General features: G+C 36.4%; 1 protein-coding gene across 2 annotated transcripts in view; it reads left to right on the top strand.

The window, feature by feature from the left end:
• Positions 1-3,006: 3,006 nt before the first annotated feature.
• Positions 3,007-21,913, top strand: part of MYH7B (myosin heavy chain 7B) — a 54,574-nt gene continuing 35,667 nt past the window's right edge. The window contains exons 1-12 of one of the 2 annotated variants that reach the window (XM_034414064.3): positions 3,007-3,022; positions 4,022-4,173; positions 6,033-6,136; positions 9,056-9,199; positions 9,821-9,977; positions 12,081-12,108; positions 14,761-14,857; positions 15,617-15,640; positions 15,870-15,962; positions 16,716-16,779; positions 17,483-17,581; positions 18,409-18,512. In XM_034414064.3, the coding sequence (XP_034269955.2) occupies positions 4,077-4,173; positions 6,033-6,136; positions 9,056-9,199; positions 9,821-9,977; positions 12,081-12,108; positions 14,761-14,857; positions 15,617-15,640; positions 15,870-15,962; positions 16,716-16,779; positions 17,483-17,581; positions 18,409-18,512 (1,011 nt within the window). In that variant the 5' untranslated portion in view covers positions 3,007-3,022; positions 4,022-4,076. Of the gene's footprint in view, positions 3,023-4,021; positions 4,174-6,032; positions 6,137-9,055; positions 9,200-9,820; positions 9,978-12,080; positions 12,109-14,760; positions 14,858-15,616; positions 15,641-15,869; positions 15,963-16,715; positions 16,780-17,482; positions 17,582-18,408; positions 18,513-21,913 lie in introns of those variants that run through there. The other variant, XM_087889236.1, reaches the window with a different exon arrangement.

Genomic DNA, 21,913 nt, shown 5'->3' with positions numbered 1-21,913 from the left:
CCTTGGGATTTCATACAAACCCATGTAACCTGAGATGGAATTCTCCATCCATAAAACCTTTGTTTCCCACCTGGTATGCTGCCTTCTTTAAAGATGTAACTGCTGTGATTTTAAGGTGCTATATTTAATTTGTGTATTACCAGTATTTATTATATGCATTGCATTTATACCCAAGCCTTCCTGTTGAGAGCTCAAGGTCATTTATATGGATTTTTCTCTAATTTGATCCTCATTACAATAACCTTGTGACCTATGTTGGGAAATAATGACTGGCTCAAAATCACTGAGTGAGGCCCATAATAAAGTGAGACTAGAACCAGTCTCCAAGTTTTAAATGGAATACCCTAACTAGCACTGCACATTTAGTATACATAGCAGGGGTGGGTTCTACTTACCTTTACTACCGGTTCGCAATGGGGCCGAGCCTGCACGCTCTTCTGCGCATGCGTAGAAGCGTTCTGATGACGTTGAGGTTGGTGGGCGGAGCCTCCCACCAGTTTTACAACCGGTTCTATAGAACCAGTGCGAACTGGGGGCAACCCACCACTGATACATAGGTATAGTATACATGTGTCATTCTCTCTATATATACCCAATTACCTTATGTAAGGTTTCTGGATTTCTCAGATTAACTATCTGCTGATGTTTATGCCACTGCTAATATAGAGACTGATGTAAAATGTAGCATAGAACAAATATATCAAAGGATATATTCCCAACAGATTATCCTCAGAAAGGATATAAAATTGGCATTATCTGAGATGAAATATTTAAAGTTAATCATTGATCATAAATATGCTAAATGCATTCATTTATTTGCTTGGCTATCCTTATATTACTTTAAACCCATCATTAATTTACATATATACTCATGCAGTATATAAGCCCATCTGCAGATAAAGTGAACCTGATTTGTTAGGTACATAACAAATGGCACCTAAAATTCCTGGCTTATTCACAAGTTTATAAAAATAAAACCTCCAGGAGAGTTTGAAGGCCCATCTCCACAATCATTTAACCCAATGAAATTAAAAGACTACCATATATAACTCTCCTATTCCTATTCAAGTTTCACCCCAACTGGAACATTAATTATAGCTTTATTTGATTTTCGGACAATACTATCTGCTACCATAATACCTTAACAAATCAGCATAGGCCATATATTTTATTTTATTAAATGTAGAGCCAACCAATCTCTATAACCCTCAACACATAGAAGCAAAAGGACATTCACTCTTTCAAGTCTTGTCAACATTGTCCAATGTCAAACAAGTAGCCATGATGAGCATTAAGCCACTGTGCTTATCTCAATGTTGTTGGCTGCCACTAATTCATTTTGTCATTTAAAATATAGCAGCAGTTATGTCAAATCTACTTATTGGGAAATATTTTTTTTTGTTGAACTCCCTAACAGGGAGAACAAAGTGCAATCTCAGGATTGTTTGCAGGTCACCTATCAGATATCAAATCTTACTGGGGTCTCTGCTAGACAAAGGTCTACTCTAAATAATAATACATTTTCATATTCACACAACTGGGAATGTTTCTAGAGTATGTTTCCCCCCCTCTCATTCAATTGTGTCTGATGCTTTGAAACATCCTGGACAAGTCCCTCTATAGTTTTCTTGGCAAGGTTTTTCAGAAGTGGTTTGCCATTGCCTCCTTCCTAGGGCCAAGACAAACCTATCTGGCTTCATGCCCAAGGAAGGACTAGAACTCACAGTTTCCTAGTTTCTAGTCTGATGTCTTCACCACTACACTATAATGGTTCTCTAGAAGTTGTTTAAGTTTAAAGTCTCTAAAAGCTTTCAAAGGAAAAGAGTTTTTTCAGTAGTCCCATGTGTATTAGTTTATACATACTCACTAATGCTACCCAAACATATTAAGGAATTATCCAAAGTGTGTACCCACCATTTATAAATTTGTTAATTTACCTACAAATTAGAAGGTGGAATTAATACCATTGGTTGAATGCCAAAAAGCACTTCATTTTTCCATCTGGACATCCCTTTTCCTTTGGCACAGAACTTTCTTGGCAGCAGCTAGTGAGTTTTTAGCAACTCCCAAACCACAGTGCAAAGCAGTGGTGAAATCCAATTTTTTTACTACTGGGTCTGTGGGTGTAGCTTGGTGGGCGTGGTGTGGCTTGGTGGGCGTGGCAGGGAAAGGATACTGCAAAATCTCCATTCCCTCCCCACTCTGGGACCAGCCAGAGGTGGTATTTGCTGGTTCTCCGAACTACTCAAAATTTCCGCCACCTGTTCTCCAGAACCTGCTGGATTTCACCCCTGGTGCAAAGCCATCCTTCAGCAAAATACAATTCCTGTTAAAACTCTGTATCACGGCATTGTCATTATTTTATCCTGTGCTGCTTATCTCTTTGCCTTTCTTTTGGCATTTAGATAACCTGAAAACTCATAATATATGCTTTGCTGGAGTAGAAAAGACGCAAATATTTTCCATTGTAATGAACACTACTTCATAAATCATCAACTTTATCCTAATATTTAGTTTCTCTCTCCCCCCCCCCTCTCTCTCGCTTTATCAAGCAAAATCAGAACCACAGCTACAGTATGGTTGGGTTTGTATCTGGACCCTGAGATTGCTAGAGGCATATCACTGTGGGATCCTTTTCAAAAAGCTACCTTCTTGGTAGGTATTGAGGCCTGCCAGAGGTTGAAACAATGACAAAGGTGGATGAACAGAAGCTTCTCATTTAACCCATTTTTAAAGAATGGCTTGGAACTCAAAGTCTTGTGCTGCCTCAAGAGCGTCTCTCTCTCTCTGCCTTTGTGATTGTCTGACAATATAGGGTAAAAATAACCAGCCTGCATCGGCAGAGAGATAAAAGTTTGCCTTTTGTGTCTCTATGGGCAGTAGGATAGCAGCACCAATGGAGCTGTGTGGATATGACACATGGGAATTTCTGACATATCTCTCCCTATCCTGACCTTGACAGGCACAATAAAAAGGGGCCTCAAAGCACACACACACAGAGTCACTCAGCCCCATAGCCCAGGTTGGTAATAAAAAGCATGTCTGTGTTGCACGTCTGTCCTGTCCTGAAGCCCTGCTTTCCTTAGTGCATTCTTTTTTATATATAAAAAGGGAAGTAGAGGAACATGAACTATTGTCTGGAAGACAAACTTGGGATTCATAATATGGCTAAAGGGACTATGACAAGAATGTACGCTTATGAGGTGTGGAAAGTCATGGGTGGCAGCAGGTGTAACTGAAATTGTGACGGTTTCAGTACGAATGTTTGGATGTGAAGATATTATCTGTTTTAATAGCAAGGCTTAGTAACAATAGCAATAGTTGGGGCTTATAAAGTGAGTGATGTTAATAATCTTGTTGCAGTTACCATCAATTTATCTTAATAGTTCTGGGGAGTGTGTGATAGAACAGATTCATTGGCTGTCATAATATCTTGTAGTGTTACTTGCCACTGTGGTGACTTATCACACAGGATGCTAACTCAGTCAAATTCCTTTGAGGTGTAAGATGGCAGAGACATGAAACTAAGATAACTTACAGCCTATTGGTGGGGTGCTCATTAAATATAAATTGACCAACTAGTAATTTTTTCCTGGGATGCTGATTGTCTTTCAAATAAACTTAAAGTAGTTGCATCTTGGTTTGATTTTTGATGTTATACAATGGGCATACATTCTTTATTATTTAATATAATCTCACTACGCTTTCTGATTTTATATAGTTAAAAAGCACATGGAGTAATGATAGGAATTTTAAAAATGTATTATATAATTAAAATTAGCACATATATGTAGCTAGATTTATAATTTGGAATAAAATCTGATGCAGTGCATAAATATTAGAACACTATTTTTAATTTATAGAATATATAAATTTGCACGTTTCATATCATCCAGCTTTCATACCATCCCGCAATTAAAAGGTTGGTGAACCATTACAGGACAGATTAATGTGATTTGGCTATATTATTGACTAAAATGTATCTTGCTTTTGTTTTTTGTTTTGTCTTTTCATACTCTAGGGTATTTGGCTGACCTGTTTGCTGCTGACTAGGCTTTGTCCTTCCAATAGTCAATATGAGTAGGATGGACAGGGAAGAATTTGGGGAGGCTGCTGAGTTCCTCCGGAAAAGTTATGAGGAGATGATGAAGTATCAGACTATGGCATTTGATGGTAAGACCACCTTTTTTGCGTGGAAAGGACTTTTTCAACCCCATGAACCATTTCTAATATTGCTTCCTGGGTAGGAGAGTTCTGCACTTTTTTTTTATCCATTTAAAATGTTGAAGCTGATTATGGCCATAGAGATTGAGACAACTAGATTAACAGTTAAACAATTCTGCTTAAACAGCTTCTTCTTTAGTCATTTTGGTTGCAATGGAGAGTGCAGTAAAATGATTGTAGCTCCATCTTTATGCTATGTTGATGATTTGTCTGTTGCTATGCTATAATTATGTGAATTGTGAAGTGTTTGGTTTAGCATTTACTTGCTTTTAATTATATTTAGGAAAACATTCATTTAGGATGGTTTATAAACAGGTTTATAATTGCCATGAATGAGTTCAAATTTATAATCAACCGTTGAGAAATATGTACTTGAGATTTGCATTTATCACAGCAACTACAGGACAAATGAAATGTATATAATAAGCAAGTGCACAAAGTATGAAATGGAATTTCTTGCTTCCTAAAATATTGAAAATATTCTATTGAGAATCATATATTCAAAGAATTGGAGCCTTCAAGTTCAATTTGTATGCACGATACAGGAATCCAAATGAAGCATCCCTTATGATAGTTGTTTAGCCTCAAAATGTATTGCTAAGGAAGTTGTTAGACATCCAACAGATAACAATTTATAGTCGGGATGGATACTAGATTCTTTACATATACCTTTCTACCCTGACATTATCATATGAAACAGCAGTTACCTCATTGCCACTGCCATTGCCACTGCTTACAGGAGTGATCTGGCTTACATTACAATAAATAGCAAGAGTTATACATAAGAAAAGGAGGAAAATCATGCTATTGTTCATCCCCAAATTTTCCATTTGACTGATTCTTAAAAGGAAACATATCATATATAAATTAAAAAAACAAGTGGATAAATATTCCTGGAAAAATTCTAGGAAAGCTTGCTATCTTTGGGCATCTCTTGAAACTGTGATTAGAAATTGCATGAATGGGACGTTTAGACATTTCCATTTTGCAAAATTCTCTGCAATCATACATACAGCCTATTTAAGTCCCATTGAAGTAAATAGGATTGATGCAGCCTAAATATGTTCAGGATTGTAATCAGTGGCCATCCATTTTTAGTCACTTTATCCAAGCAAATGCATGTTTGCTTTTTGTCAAATATGGAAAATGACCTTTCAAGATGTTGTTGATGGATGAGAAATGCAGAAAGAGCATGCTTTTAGTTGCCTTAAAAGACATTTTCCTCTTGACTAGATTCTAATATTGCTCACCATTGATTTCATTTGCTGATATTATACAGAATTTTATATATAGAAGCCACACACTTCCTTCTGATAGAGATTAAAGAATGCTAAAAATTTGAGTTACTACAAAATTAGACCTTAAGATTGTTGAATATTTTACCCAATCTTCCTTATTTAGCCACATCTTCATTTTTTGCAATTATTTTTTAAAATTCTAATATATATATTTGAGCAGACAATGATTAATCAAAATATTGTAATTCAAAATTTTGCAGCGAATTTTAATTTCCAAAGTTTTAACATCTATTTATTTTAATTCTAGATCTAGAATTATTATATCAATAACAGAAAAATCAATTCCAAAATTAATAAGAATAAAGTAAACATAAACAAGTATTTAAATCACAGCATTTCCCCATTCAGTAACTGAAGAATTAAAGGAACAAGAATAATGTTATGCAAAATATATCTAGATCTTGTAAAATAATTATGTATGGCACCTGCATTATCTGAATCTAATATCTATTTGTACAACTTTTTAAAAAAATGTTTACGTTCTTCTTGTCTCTTTTCGGGTTCATAAAGGAAAGAAAAGAGCCTGGATTCCAGATGAGAAGGAGGCTTTTATTGAAATTGAAATTAAAGAATCCTCTGGTGGCAAAGTCACAGTGGAAACCAAAGATAGAAAGGTAAAAAATATATATATATCCAACATACCAAATAATAACCAAATAGGAAACTGAAAAGGAAAGTTACATTGGCTCAACATTGTGCAAAGGCTAGAAAATACAATATGCTATGCTTTCTTTTCAATTCCATTAGATTTATCAAATTATACAGAAAAAAGCTATCTCCTAAGCTGTATTTATTTGGTGTGTTGTGTTAAATTTATCTATTTATAAAATTTATTGGCCACCCATTTTACCATAAGGTAACTCTGGGCAGCTTACAGTTACATATAAGCTAAAACATAAAAAGTTAAAACCAAACATTAAAACCAAAGATACATAGGGGAGGGCAGGGACGGAGTTTGGGGGGGAGATGTGATCTGTTATTACTCAACCATCTCCATTGCGTTGTTCCCCCACTGGAGTCCCAAGCTAACTGGCAAAGCCATGTCATTATTAGGCTCTTACAGATAGTTAGGAGGGTTGGAGCAAACCTCACATCGGGGGACAAGATATTCCAGATAAATGATATATTAGAACAAGTAATTATATTTTCTAAATTTACATTTTAGCACCAAAATGCTTGTATAAAATTATGTTATATTTTGTTCTGTATAAGGGCTGCTATTACTTAGAATAGGAATATTATTAATTGAAAAATTTCCATTTTTTCTTTTTAAAGCAATGTTTTAAAGCAAGTTTCATTATTCCTAAATTTGTCTAATAATTAAAAGAGCTTCTCAAATGGATAAGCAAGCAAGATAATGATAATGTATGACTATTTCTCCTCTGTTATAGCAGAGCTAAGGCCTAAACTTTGCCTTACAATTACCTGCTGAACCTCTGGTCTTACTTTGGTGTTTTAATTGTTTGAAATTAAATCTCCCTCAAGAAGAAAGATTGAGAGCCATTAATAATTAAACAACTGTTAACTCCAGGCTTGCAGCATGTATAAGGAAGAAACATTTATAAATATGTTTTGTATGAATAAGTATGAAATTTAATTGATGGAGTAAATTAATGTGTTAAATGGATATAGGAGAACAAAGAGTTCTGAAGTAAAATGTGTCTTTCAGATGAGAGGTGAGGTTGACCACATACAGATGTTCTTCATATATGAGACTAAATGGGGGAAATGCTCTTTTACAACATTTGATATTTTAGTTTCAATACTTACCTGGCTTATGTATTTTATATGAACACGAAACGATACTCTGAAATAACTACCTGCCTTATGTATTTTCTACTCTGAAATATGAGGCACATACAGCAGTGTCTTTGCTGATCTTAATGGTTGCCCAGGTCTATAAGAGGGAAGTTCATCTAGCAGGAATCTTTGGGGTTTAGATGTCAAAAGTAAAAGTTGGATCTTCTTTTAGTTTTAAGATATATTTACAAAGCTGTTTGGTGGTGGAAGCTTTCTAGGATTTCAGAGAGTGTTTTCACAGCCCTTTCTGGAGATGCCAGGGATTTAACTGGAGACTTACATGCAAAGCTGATAAGCTGCCAGGGAACAATAAAATGTTCTTCTAATGTGTTAGTTTCTAATATCTTAATAAATCATCCAGATCAAAGAACAGTAGATTATTCATTTATTTAAAAGCAAATAAATAAATATAAGATGTATAAATCTCTCTCCCTAGCTATGTGCATCTGAGTTCCTAACTATGTTTTTAACTACTAGACATTGCTGCCTCTATAAGCTACTACTGACAAGACTGTTTTCTTTTAATAAGAGTAGCAACATTTCTTAAATACAATTCATTCTAATCAGGCACAGTCATGTAATATGATAGTTATTCTGGTTCTTGGATTTATAGAATTATATACTTCAGCTGTTTATCTAAATATCACCAAACCTTCCTGTTTGAAACTCTGCAGAATATTATTTTGTTTAGGTTATATTTATCCACACAAACCCACAATGGCGGCAGCCACATTATACCATGGGAGCAACTGCATTGTAATTCAGGAGCCAAGGCAAGATTTGACTACTCAGTTCTTAAGACTCTGATCCTGAAAGTCAGTGGGAATTACTCCCATGTAAACTGATATAGGATTGGGTTGTTAGTGGATGCCTCATCAATTACTACTCTGCCTTCAAATATTTCCAGTCTAGCATTGGGGGTTATAAAATTAATATAAAACAATTATTTGAGTGGAACTAACTATCTGGTATCCAATGGTATCCACAGCTGGAGCCAAAGAAACTTAGAATGATCCAAGCACTATCACAACACAAGTCCTCCTCTTTTTCTAGATGGAATGTGACAAGGACCAGAGTTAAACCACTACACAATGGTGTAGAGTCTGCTTTAATCTGCTCCATGAACAAACTTCAGCTGGATTTCTGAGATCCATAAGTTCCCCCACTTTGTTCGTTTATTGTAATAGCATATCATATCAATATGATATTTTGATATTTTCCTTGAACACTGAGATTCTATAATATTTACAATGAGAAATGTTTGGCCAATAAAGAGTTCAGTTCTGTTCTGTTCCATTCGGTTCTTTCTTTATCTAATTTGCTGTTATATTTTCTAACTAGCTTAATTTCTTGTTTAATAACTAACATGTTCTGTTAATTATTAAAATTTAGGTTGTTAGTACTATTAAGGATTGAGAAACATTTATGAATTACTCTTTATTTGAAAGTTTCCAAGGTAGTCTATGGACCCAATAAAAACCACAATAGAAATAGTAAAGACAATGCTGAAATTTATCATAATAAGAGATAAATGTCAAAATGTTATCATATCTTAATGAATAGGTTTGTGGATTAGAGCCTACTTCATCAATTAATAGCTTCATTGTCATGTAAGTTATGTAATTTAACAGTTGCATGCTAGATCCTTAAGGATTTTCTTTGAGTTTATGGATCAGTACATAAACAGGATAGGTTCTTGTATTTTCATCAAACAATTTATTTGATTCCTCTAGACTCTTGTGGTTAAAGAAGATGATGTTCAAGCTATGAATCCTCCAAAATTTGACATGATTGAAGATATGGCTATGTTAACTCATCTCAATGAGGCTTCAGTCCTGCATAACCTAAAAAGGCGTTACACCAAGTGGATGATCTATGTAAGTTAGAAGGATAAACACTGTTGATAATACTGTATTGAATCCTGTGTGTGAAACAAGTTTTAGATTTATTCATTGTACCAAATAGTAGGATTGTATGTTACAAAACTCCCAACTGCTAACTTTAATTTCATTAGAAATAGTTATTTTTTAAAATCTTACATATTTAAATCCTAGATGAATTCTAAATATTGTACTAGAATTGAAACATTTTACATTACTTGTTCTTTTTTAAACTACATCCTTATCAATAGGGCCAGAAAATGATTTAATACTGGTTCTGAGTTTTAGGGGGGTCTTGTGCAACTTTCTATCTTTGGACATTTTCCCAGAAAGGACCAACCTTTTCCTTGTTGCTGTCACTGCTACCCCTTCACTTTTGCACCCTCTTTAAGCAAAGGTGGTAATAAAAAGAATATGTAGTATTTTCTCACTTACTATTGTTTATTTGAAGAAACAGATGAACTGAATTAGGAGGTGCAACAGAGAGAATAAAAATTTCTTAAGAGTTGGCAATGTGCCCTCTACTGGAGTATGAGCCTTGCATTTGGTTAATGAACTGTACTATTGGTGTCAGCCTGGTTTACTTTTCTCATAGTTATGCTGTTTCTTTCTTCTCAGACCTATTCAGGCTTGTTCTGTGTCACCATAAATCCATACAAATGGCTTCCAGTCTATACAGCTCCTGTTGTAGCAGCTTATAAAGGCAAGCGGAGATCTGAGGTCCCGCCCCACATCTACGCCATTGCAGACAATGCCTACAATGACATGCTGCGCAGTAAGTGTCTAATCCAATTTTTACAAAAAATTATGGGAAAGGAACTGAGCACCTGATTTAGTCCTATTCTTCACACTTCCCAGTTGGAGTCAATATGAAGGGGATTGCGTACCAATAACATATAGAGAGCTATGAATTTTACACAATTGTTTTTCAACTTTTAATGCTTTTTAATAATGCCGGAGTTGTTCATCTCTTCATATGTACCTAACAGATCTAGTTATCTGAAAATAAAAATTCAGAAAGAAGAGAAAATGGTTTTTAGAGGTAGCACAGACTTGCATAATAATTTATCTAAAGCAAAAACATGCAGTAGAATTCAGCAATTACTTCTATGATTTAAGAAAATCTTTGCCAATGTGAAACTAGCTATTGAATTTTGGGTCTCCCTGTGTCACAACCTATACTACTGACATGTTTAGTACAGGTAGTCCTCAACTTACAACAGTTTGTTTAGTCACCAGTCAAAGGTATAACGGCGCTGAAAAAAATGACTTATGGCCATTTTTCACACTTACGACCATTGCAGCATCTCCATGGTCATGTGATCAATATTCAGATGCTTGGCAACCGACTCATATTTATGACGGTTGCAGTGTCCCAGGGTCATGTGATCACCTTTTGTGACCTTCTGACAAGCAAAAACCAGATTCACTTAACAACCATGTTACTAGCTTAAGAATTGCAATGTTTCACTTAACAGGTGTGGCAAGAAAGATCGTAAAATGTGGCAAAATTCACATAACAAATGACTCACTTAACAATACAAATTTTGGGCTGAATTGTGGTCATAAGTCAAGGACTATCTATATAGGAGTGGAATAAGTTATGTACCATTCCAGCTTCATTTCTCTACCCAAATGTTCTGAAGAGACTATATACCACTTCAAAATCTATTGAGCGGTTGGTAGATAGTGGCATACAGCTGTAACAGAAACATTAAACTAGAATCCTTCTCTTGGATGTGCTACAAATGTATTTTGGTTTTGATTATCTATGGTTAATCAAACTTAACATAAGCACTCCCATATAGATTCAGCTTTCTGAATCTAATATGCTGCCAGTATATCAAAAAGACTCCTTTGAAACAAGCTCAACGCATGAGCAGATCTATTTAGTTTCACTTAAAAAGTATACATTTTTCTGTTTCCTTCTTCCAAGAAGTTTCTGACTTCTCTATCTAGCCTACAGTCTAGTGGTGGGTTCCTCCAGGTTCTGCCCAGTTCTGCCGAGCCGGTAGCGGTGATGATATGATGTCACCGAACCAGTTCTCTTTGTTCGGGAGCTGGGCCCTCCCTCCCCCCTCCTGCATTATTCTTACCTTTTATTTGGCCCTGCCCCCAATCTATTCGCTGCCTCCGAGTCCCAGCTGATCGGCTGGAAGGAAAAAAACTGTTTAAACTCTTGCCGCGGGGCTTCAGCTGATCAGTGTTAAAAGGCAGTGTGGTGGTAGACCAGTGCGCTCGAAAAACAAATGGGTAGACCAGGACGCTCCAAGAATAAATGGGTAGACTGGTACAGCTCTGCAAGCAGTTAAAAGCCTGGTAGACCAGTACCTCTTCTAAATCCTAAAGAATTGTCACATGACCATTAAACCACACCCACAAAATAAGCCACGCCCACAGAACTGGTAGTAAAAAAAATTAGAACCCACCCCTGCTACAATCCTTGGATTTCCCAGAGATTTCTCACCCTAGTCTTAACTGGTTCCAACCTTGCTGTTCTTTTTTTAATCACTTATGTTAGGTACAGCACCTGATACAAATGTTCAGTGCATCTCTTTCTCTCTCTCCCTCCCTCTCTCTCTCCCTTTCTCTCCCCCCTCATGTGTGTATTGAAATCTTCATCTTAATTTCTATGGTGAACACAAAAAGTCTGCATAAGGACAGTTTTTTATGAGTCCCTTTGAATAGCTATTAAAATATGACCATACAAATGAGTGTATTAGAAAGGACAATGAATCTAATCTCAAATTCATAGATGGAATCAGAAAGTTAAAAAAGAAAGATATCAGCTTGAATATGAATGGGCTGGTGTTAATGATACAAACTCTAAAAAGGATGACTTGACTTGAACTTGAATTTTTTTTTCTTTACCTTACAGATCGAGAGAATCAGTCTATGCTTATCACGTAAGTGCTGTCTCTTATCTATGCAATCGATATCTCATTCGTATGTGCTTTTGAGTTAAGTTCTTTTTGTCCTGTGGTTTCTATATGAAATCAATTCTAGGTAGATCAAGTTTACCATATCATCCTGTTGAGAAAAGAAAGCTGAATTGTTTGGGCAGGCTGCACAATCTTTGAGGAACATAATGATCTCTTCTTGCAACTCCCTATCCTCTTTCAGTTTGTTATCTCAAATTTTCTGGCTATTATATGTCAGCGAACAGCTGCTACTATTGTCTCAGGGGGTATACAGCCAACCAAAAGCAGGACAGCAAATTACTCAGTCTGTATGGTTGATCATCCTTCCTGTGTACATCATTTGTTTTGAGGGCAGCATGTCACTTAGGTATTCTGGGGAAGCATTTTCTGTGAAAAACCCCAATTAAAGAAATAAAATTCCATTTATATTATTCCATTTTTCATTCCATTTGGAATGAAAGTCTATCCATTTGGATAGACTGCCAGAAACATTGTGGTGGTCTATGATGAGTTCAATTGGAAGGTACACTGTTGAGGAATCTGAATTAGAGCAAGTCCACATCACTTTTGTTTCATTAAACAGAACTAGTTCAATGGCCATATCTTACCTGTTGCTTTCATCAACCATGATAAAATCCCTTGCACTAATGGACTACTAGATATGCCTTGGATGTTTGCACATTTGCCTTCCATACATGAACAAGAGCTTAAAATCAAAACTCTGTTAAATACCAGATCAAACTTACAGAGGAAACAACTGAAGAGATTAAGTACCAGTGGACATTAATGAAAGGGATTAATGAAAAAGAATTGTATGACTATGAATGACCACAATTTGTAGATAAGAGAATGCCTTTTTAAGAGATCTGAGTATGGGTACAAAAAGTCTATGAGACTAGTAGCATAAAAGGGAAAGAATAAGAAATCAAAGTTGGAGAATGAACAGTGGGCAGGAATTATGAGAAAAGGGGATCCTGGGAGAAATTAGGCTGAACCCCATTTGTAAAAAGAAAAAAAGGGAAGAAGTATTAACTGAAGCAGCCATGATGATGCTATAAAAAGCTTAATCTGCTCCCCCCCTCCCCAAGCTTCCAGCCTTGGCCATGGCCTAATTAGGTAAAGCAGGGGCTGAAAGCATGAGATGTTTGGCTCTAGGCCTGCAGAGACCTCACTCCTACCCCCACCTCAGTATAGCTCTTTGTGTGCTGGGATTACAATGGAAGGGCAGCTAACTTTAGGCATGAAATCAATGCCAGGCCAGTGCCATTGAACTTTATTGATAGCACAGAAGACGATCCCAGCCTAAGTGAAAAAAGATTCAATATCCTGCTGAGCTTGAGTTCCTCTCTTTGGAGAATTTAGTTTTACATGTGGTTGAACCAACCTTTCCTAGTTATCTCTTGAAATATAAAGAAGCTCTATGAGTCTACTTTTCATTCCTGAAAGCAATTAAAATAGTTTTCTATGTGTGAAGTATGAAGCTGTTTTGTGTAGAGCAGCAAAGGAAGTGGAATGTCTGGACTTCCTACAACAGAAAACTGTTTCTATTTAACACAAATTGATGATTAAACAGCTTGCATCCTAGCTTTTACTTTCTGGAAGAATGCTAAAATCTACAGGCTGAGTCAATCTTACCCATTTAGTCAACAGTTCCTGGGAAGGGATGGGAAAGGGAAGACTCATATCAATTGATGCCGCCTTCTTTCCTCTTGCTAGTAAATACCGGTAGCTTTCAGTGCAGAAATGATCTAGAACTATGTAGAGCAGAAGCTCTGAAGCTGCAGTTTTTCCAGAATCTCTTATTGCAGAATGTTAAGAGCATTTAATCTTCAAGGCTGTAGTCTGTTCAGATGTTCCAGATGCATCTAGAATGTGTACATACATGTAGAAGCTTACAAATGCATTTAACTTGATCTTTCCCAACTTGTACTGCCAGATATATTGAACTGGCATCTCTCAGAATTTCCAATCAACTCAAGATCGAAATCTTTGTTGTACAACAGATATTTTGATGTAATCAGTAGCAGTTTATTTTGTTTCTAGCATTATGTTCAATTTGTATGAAAAAAAGTCAAATATTATTATGCTTATCATATTGATACCCTAAATTGTCATTCATACTGATAGAAAAAACAATCCAATCAGTTGATGACCGTGCTGCTTAGGAATCTGGGGAGAGGAAATTGTATTTTAACAGATTCCCTGTGTCACATCCCATAAAAAGCTCAGATGCAACCGTTGGACTTAAAACCATATTTTTCAAAGCAGCACAGGCCTTTGTCCATCCTTATTGCAGACAAGGCAAAGGTCATGGCAACAGAAGCATCATACTGTCCAATCCCATTATTTTCAGGAGCAAGAAAAAGATAGATGTCCCCTGTGCGACATTGTTCTTGTTCATCCAGGCCCTTTTTGAAATATCTCATAAACACATCCTGTGTCCTGGGTACCACAAAATCCATTCATTAATAAATAGTATTTAAGAGCGGGATGGTTAATATGCTAGCATGTCTTTCTCCACTCTGAACTCTATAGTATATTTCTGGGTGGTTGGGAGTTGACTGCTGATTGTGTGAGTATGGGAAATTTTTGATAACTGCTTCATGCTCTTCATCTGTGTATTTCTATTACTCTAAGCGGAGAATCTGGTGCTGGTAAGACTGTAAACACCAAGCGAGTCATTCAATACTTTGCCATTGTCGCAGCCCTGGGTGACTCTCCGGGCAAGAAAGGAGTAAGGCCTTCATTTGCAAAAAATCTTTTTCTCTTTTCTTTTGTTCATTTTTCTTTTGTTTCATTTTGGACTTCTTTTATGTTTGGCAGTGTGTTGGACATGGCCTTTTCTTTTGTTTTGAAACAAGCAAGGCTTGAAAAAATTGCTTTTGGGGAAATTTTCATGAAAAGAAGGATGAGCAGTGGTTGCTTCAAGAATTTTTTTTTTTTAATGACCAATGTGTTTCCCTTCCCTCCATTATTTTTATTTTCAAAAAAGGAGGGAAGTTCCCCAAAGCAGTCTTGCAACTCTTTCTTTTAAGCCTTGCTTTTTGTGATTTCCCTCTCCCAATTATCTCACTTGCTCCTTTTTATTCTTTTTCATCTTGTACCTTTCTTATTCTGTTTCTTCTTCCTCTTGCATTTCTTTTTTCTTTTCCCTTTTCCCTTTTTTATTTTTGAAATATCTTTGCAACTGCTTATTTTCTTATCAGTAATTTTTTTGACTTTGATTACATTAAAAAAAAATCACCAATAGTGTTTTCCTTCTTTGGATTTGTTTTTTTTTTAACCTTCTTGCTTCTTGGTGCTGTTCTTTATATTTATCTAATATATTTAACATTTTTGAAGTATTAAAGATGTTAGTTTTTATGAAAATTTAATCATTTTGGATTTTCTCATCAACAAAATTGGATTGTTTTCATCTTTGATTGGCATTTTCTGTGACTCTAATTTTGTATTTTTGAAATTCTAAATCTGTCTTTTAAAATCTTTTTTATAGCAAGCACCTGCCACTAAAACTGGGGTAAGTTTTTAAATAAGGAAACACTGTAAACCTTTTTTAAAAAATTAAACATCAAAAACTTGAGTGAGGAGCAGGCAATGTGATTATCAAATTTAGGACAGGTTCTAGAAACATGTGATGGCTCCCTTTGGCCAGGTAGTTACTGTATATATGTGCATACATTTGTTTTTCATGGGGCAAAATTTTGATCTATGAGTGTGAAAATATATTATCCATGATTGTTTCATAGGGTACCCTCGAAGATCAAATCATTGAGGCTAACCCTGCTATGGAAGCTTTTGGCAATGCCAAAACCCTAAGAAATGACAATTCTTCACGGTTTGTAAGTATACTTTAAATCAAAGCAGCAATATATAACACTTTATGGTTGTTATGTGTATGCTTTGTTAGTCTGTTATGTGGTACCATTAAGAAGTGTAACAAACTGTTTTCATACCTGTTTGTTTTTTTAATTATTAAGTATAGTCTGATTATATACCTTTTAAGATGAAAGGCAGGAATAATCATAATCATAATCATAATATGGCGACCTGGCCATCGAAACTACACGGCTATGGATGAAACATGTAACAGTGATACCCATTGTCATCGGGGCACTTGGTACCATGTCTAGGAATTTTATAAGATACATCAACAAATTGCAGCTTCCTGCAATAACACCAGTGGAACTGCAAAAAACTGTGCTACTTGGAATATCGTACATCTTAAGAAGGTACTTGGTTGATACCAAGGACGCTGGCAGCAACCCGTATCAACCATTAGCACAAGTCAATGTTATTTGTGATGCATTTTTGAATGTTCAGTTGACTAAGTTTCATGTTTAATGAATAAAGTAAATAATAATAATAATGACTCAGTTGACTGAGTTTCATGTTTAATGAATAAAGTATATAATAATAATGATAACAACAACAACAATAATAGTAGCAAACAACAACAATATCTAGGCTGCAAAAGATGGCAGCATGGAGATTTAGAAAATGCTAACTTTTTGTAGTATAGATATAGAAGACTTACTGTGATACATTGGAAAAGAAAGCAGTATGTGAGCCCCTTTCCTTTCTACATATTTTAGGGCAAGTTCATCCGTATCCATTTTGGACCATCAGGGAAATTGGCATCTGCTGACATTGACATATGTGAGTAGTGAATCTAGAAGAAAATTGAATAAATTTATATAGGATGAAGTTATAAATGAGATTACTGAATAAATGGGCAAGAGTTGATTTTTAATTATAATAGTGTATTTAACAGTGTATACATGTAAAAAAGAATGACAATTTCCAGATGCCTCTGAATATCAGTTGTTGCACTTATATTCTATTTATGGGCTTTACAGAATAGAAATAGAAATAGAATAACAGAGTTGGGAGGGACCTTGGAGGTCTTCTAGTCCAACCCCCTGCCTAGGCCGGAAACCCTACACCACTTCAGAGAAATGGTTATCCAACATCTTCTTAAAAAGTTCCAGTGTTGGAGCATTCACAACTTTTGGAGGCAAGTTGTTCCACTGATTAATTGTTCTAACTGTCAGGAAATTTTTCCTTAGTTCTAAGTTGCTTCTCTCCTTGATTAGCTTCCACCCATTGCTTCTTGTCCTGCCCTCAGGTGCTTTGGAGAATAGCTTGACTCCCTTTTTTTTGTGGCAGCCCCTGAATAATTTGCCCTGTATGTCTTCTGTGGAAACAAACTGCTGGATTGAATATGTATTTTGCTTTCACAAAACTCTACTTTTGTTCTTCAAGAGTGATCTCCTATAAAATCCAAGATTCTCTTTCTTTTGAGTACAGTGTCATAAAGTAAAGTAGCCTTGCAATTGAATATTTTGCATTTTGTTTTTAGACTTGTTGGAAAAATCAAGAGTGATTTTCCAGCAGCCAGGAGAGAGGAGTTACCACATTTACTACCAAATCCTTTCTGGAAAAAAGCCAGAGCTACAAGGTAATCAGCATTAAAATGGTATGCAAAGGAATTTGTTAGTAGCCAGCATGGAAGACACATAGACCAGAACAGCCACAGAGCTATGTTCAGCAGTCTGACAGGCTGCTGTGAATCAACAGTTGCTATCAGTATCAATAAATCTGCATCTACAACAAAGCTATAAGTTCATACTTTTCTTCTTATGAGCACATTCACATCTATATCCATCTTTTGGGTCATTGTTGACTCAAAGACTTCTAATAGGCTTCACAGCTAAACAGCAATTTTCAACCCAGAACTTTCCCAATGACGATGCACACTTATAATATTTCAGAAATTCACTGAAATTCTGCTTACAATCCATAGAAAGCTGGTTTAACAAATATTTAATCAATAAAATGAATATGTTCAATGACTCATTTCAATTATATAATAATTAAACAATTTTCAGAGCACTGCTCAGGTTTATCAGTTTAACATATATAGTACTGTCAAATATCACTTAAAGATTAGACATTTATGATGACAGTAGACACCCTGTTTCCTCCAAAATAAGACATCCCCTGATAATAAGCCCAATCGGGCTTTTGAGCGCATGGCAATAAGGCCAAGCGCTTATTTCAGGGTTCAAAAAAAATATAAGACAGGGTCTTATTTTCAGGGAAACATGACATTAAATAGACAAGTTTCAAAAGTTGCTGGTCTTATTTTTGCAGGGAGATTAAATTTAAGTTGAATCCACTGCATGTTTCTACTTCTTTTTTCCTTAGATTTATAGGTAAGATTGAATGAATTCCTATAATATATCCCAAATTATAATTGTTAATTTCTAAACTATTCCATTCCAGATATGCTTTTGGTGTCTTCCAACCCTTATGACTATCACTTCTGTTCACAAGGAGTAACAACTGTGGACAACCTGGATGATGGAGAAGAGCTCATGCTTACAGATGTAAGTATTTTTTCATCAATAAAGCAAGACTGTGGTGGTCTCTTTATAAAGTGTTTCAGTGCTATTTACATTAGCCATATAATAGAGTATATAAATACCTTTTATTTCAGTAAAAAGTGAATATTGTGGTTGCTTCATAACAATAAAAAATAATTTTGTCTAAATTCTCTTGTATATTTTCATATATCACTGCTTTCATGGTAGTTAGTCATCCCTAATGGAATAATTTAAGACTAAAGGCAGATCATCTGAATCATACCTCTACCAAAAGAGATTTATGTTACATATATTTATATTACAAAATGACTCTGGAAAAATAAGGTCTGCAGCTTATATGCAGATTATGTAAGTGATAGCAGAAAACAGAAAAAACAGGATAACAGAGTTGGAAGGGATCTTGGAGGTCTTCTAGTCTAACTCCCTGCCTAGGCAGAAAACCCTACACCACTTCAGACAAATGGTTATCCAACATCTTCTTAAAAACTTCCAGTGTTGGAGCATTCACAACTTTTGGAGGCAAGTTGTTCCACTGATTAATTGTTCTAACTGTCAGGAAATTTCTCCTTAGTTCTAGGTTGCTTCTCTCCTTGATTAGTTTCCACCCATTGCTTCTTGTCCTGCCCTCAGGTGCTTTTGGAGAATAGCTTGACTCCCTCTTCTTTGTGGCAGCCCCTGAGATATTGGAACACTGCTATCATGTCTCCCCTAGTCCTTCTTTTCATTAAACCAGACATACCCAGTTCCTGCTATCATTTTTCATATGTTTTAGCCTCCAGTCCCCTAATCATCTTTGTTGCTCTTCTCTGCACTCTTTCTAGAGTTCCCACATATTTTTTACATCGTAGCGTCCAAAACTGGATGCAATTTTCGAAGTGTGGCCTTACCAAGGCATTATAAAGTGGTATTAACACTTCACGTGATCTTGATTCTATCCCTCTGTTTATGCTGCCTAGAACTGTGTTGGCTTTTTTGGCAGTTTAGTTTTAGTTTTTAGTTTTATTTGATTTGTATACCGCCCTACTCCCGAAGGACTCAGGGTGGTGAACAGCCACAGGATACAAAAAAAAAAATAAAATACAAAATTTAAAACTGAATAAAATCGAATTAAACAATTTGGCCGAAGACAGATTTAAAACACCCCAAGAAATTAAAACGAATTAAAATTTACGTTTTAAAAAGGGAAAAAAGGGAAACAGTTAGGCCAGGCCAGCCTGATGGAATAAAAAGGTCTTGAGAGCGCGGCGGAAGGTGCGTAGATCTGGGATCCTCCGTATCTCCGGGGGGAGCTCATTCTAGATAGTAGGCACCCCCACAGAGAAGGCTCTCCCCCTGGGGGCCGCCAGTCAACATTGTTTGGCTGACGGCACCCGGAGAAGCCCCTCTCTATGAGAGCGTACTGGTCGGTGAGAGGCTACTGATGGCAGCAGGCGGTCCCATACGTAACCAGGTCCTAAGCCATGGAGCGCTCTAAAGGTGGTAACCAAGACCTTGAAGCGCACACAGAAGACCACCGGGAGCCAGTGCAGCTCGCGCAGGAGAGGTGTTACATGGGAACGCCATGTCGCTCCCATAACCACCTGCACGGCCGCACTCTGCACACTGCTGCTACACACTGCTAGCTCATATTTAAATGGTTGTCCACTAGGACTCCAAGTTCCCTCTCACAGTTACTACTATTGAGCGAAGTACCACATATACTCTATCTGTGCATTTTATTTTTCTTCCCTAAATGTAGAACCTTACTTTTTTTCACCATTTAATTTCATTTTGTTAGATAGCTCCCAATGTTCAAGTCTGTCAAGATCCTTCTGTACCTTAAGCCTAACTTCTGGAGTGTTGGCTCTTCATGCTAGCTTGGTATCATCTGCAAATTTGATGAGTTCGCCATCTATCCTCTTGTCCAAATCATTGATGAAGATGTTGAAGAGTACTGGGCCTAAAACTTGGAGTCTTGGGGTACCCCACTGCATACTTCCCTCCATGTAGATGCAGTTCCATTGAGGACTACATGTTGAGTGTTGTTGGTCAGCCAGTTACGAATCCATCTGGTAGTGATAGTGTCTAACCCACATTTTTCTATTTTATCTAGTAGTAGGTGGTCTACTTTATGCCTTACTGAAGTCCAAGTAAATTATATGGACAGCATTCCTCTGGTCCACTAATTTTGTCACTTTGTCAAAGAATGTAATAAGATTAGTCTGGCATGGATCTGGCATGGATCTATTTGTTCCCCTTTTTTGAAGATGGGAACTACATCAGCTCTTTTCCAGTCCTCTGGCAGTTCTCCGGTGCTCCAGGATCTTTGAAAAATATAATTCAGTGGTTCTGAGATCTTGTCTGCCAGTTCCTTCAGAACCTGGGGGTGTACTCCATCTGATCCTGGTGATTTGAACTCATCTCGGGTAGACAAGTGCTCACTTACCATTTTCTTCCCTATTTTAACTTGTGTTCCTAATCTGTTTTTTTTCTGTTTTTGATAGGTTGCACTGTTTTTTCCCTTTGGGTAAAGACAGTTGCAAAAAACGAGTTAAGTAGTTCTGCTTTCTCCCTGTTGCTTGCTACCTTCTTGACACTTTCTCCCAGCAATGGACCAATTGTTTCCTTGGCTTTTTTCTTGTTTTTAACATGTTGGAAGAACTTTTTTTTGGTTATTTTTTACTTTTGTCACAAGCCTTTGTTCATTGTGAGCCTTAGCTTTCCTCACTTCATCTTTGCAGGCTCAGGCTATTTGCTGATATTCTGCTTTAGTTATGTGCCCCTCTTTTCACTTTTTATATTTGTCCTTTTTGTCTTTCAATTTGTTAGAGAGTTCTTTATACAGCCATGCTGGTTTCTTTTGAGAACTGTTATTTTTCTTCTTCATTGGTATTGTGCCAGACTGGGCTTTCATAATCTCTTTTGGGTGGGAAAAATCTGGAAACCTTCAGATTCAGATTTTCCCAGATGTGCCAATATGACATCTCTTATAAAATGTAACTTTGAGGAACTTCTAGCCTCGGAGTCTTCTTTCATTGGGGGTGTTACTTGGAACCCTGACACTCACTTTTCAGAATTTCCCAAACATCTTGAGTTGTTTTCCCCTTGAGGATTCTCATCCATGGAATCCTTCTCAAGCTTTCTCTAAGTTTATTGAAATTAGCTCTCTTAAAGTCCAAGACTCAGTTGTGGGGGCAATAAGCTGACTTTGTATAAATATACAAAAGGATGAAGGCTATTGCTGAGCACATTGTAAGCCGCCCTGAGTCTCCGGAGAAGGGCGGCATATAAATCAAATTAAAAAAAAAAAAGACTCTAGTTTGACTTTGTTCTATTGCTTGTGCTTGCATAATGTTGAATTCCAATATTGCGTGATCACTCGCCCCCCAAGTTCCTGTAGTTTCAATACCTTCTATCATTTCATC

Source organism: Pantherophis guttatus, chromosome 3, assembly GCF_059756535.1.
Source record: "Pantherophis guttatus breed Tessera chromosome 3, ASM5975653v1, whole genome shotgun sequence".
Classification (NCBI taxonomy): Eukaryota; Metazoa; Chordata; class Lepidosauria; order Squamata; family Colubridae; genus Pantherophis; species Pantherophis guttatus.
This window is presented reverse-complemented; position numbering and strand designations above follow the sequence as displayed.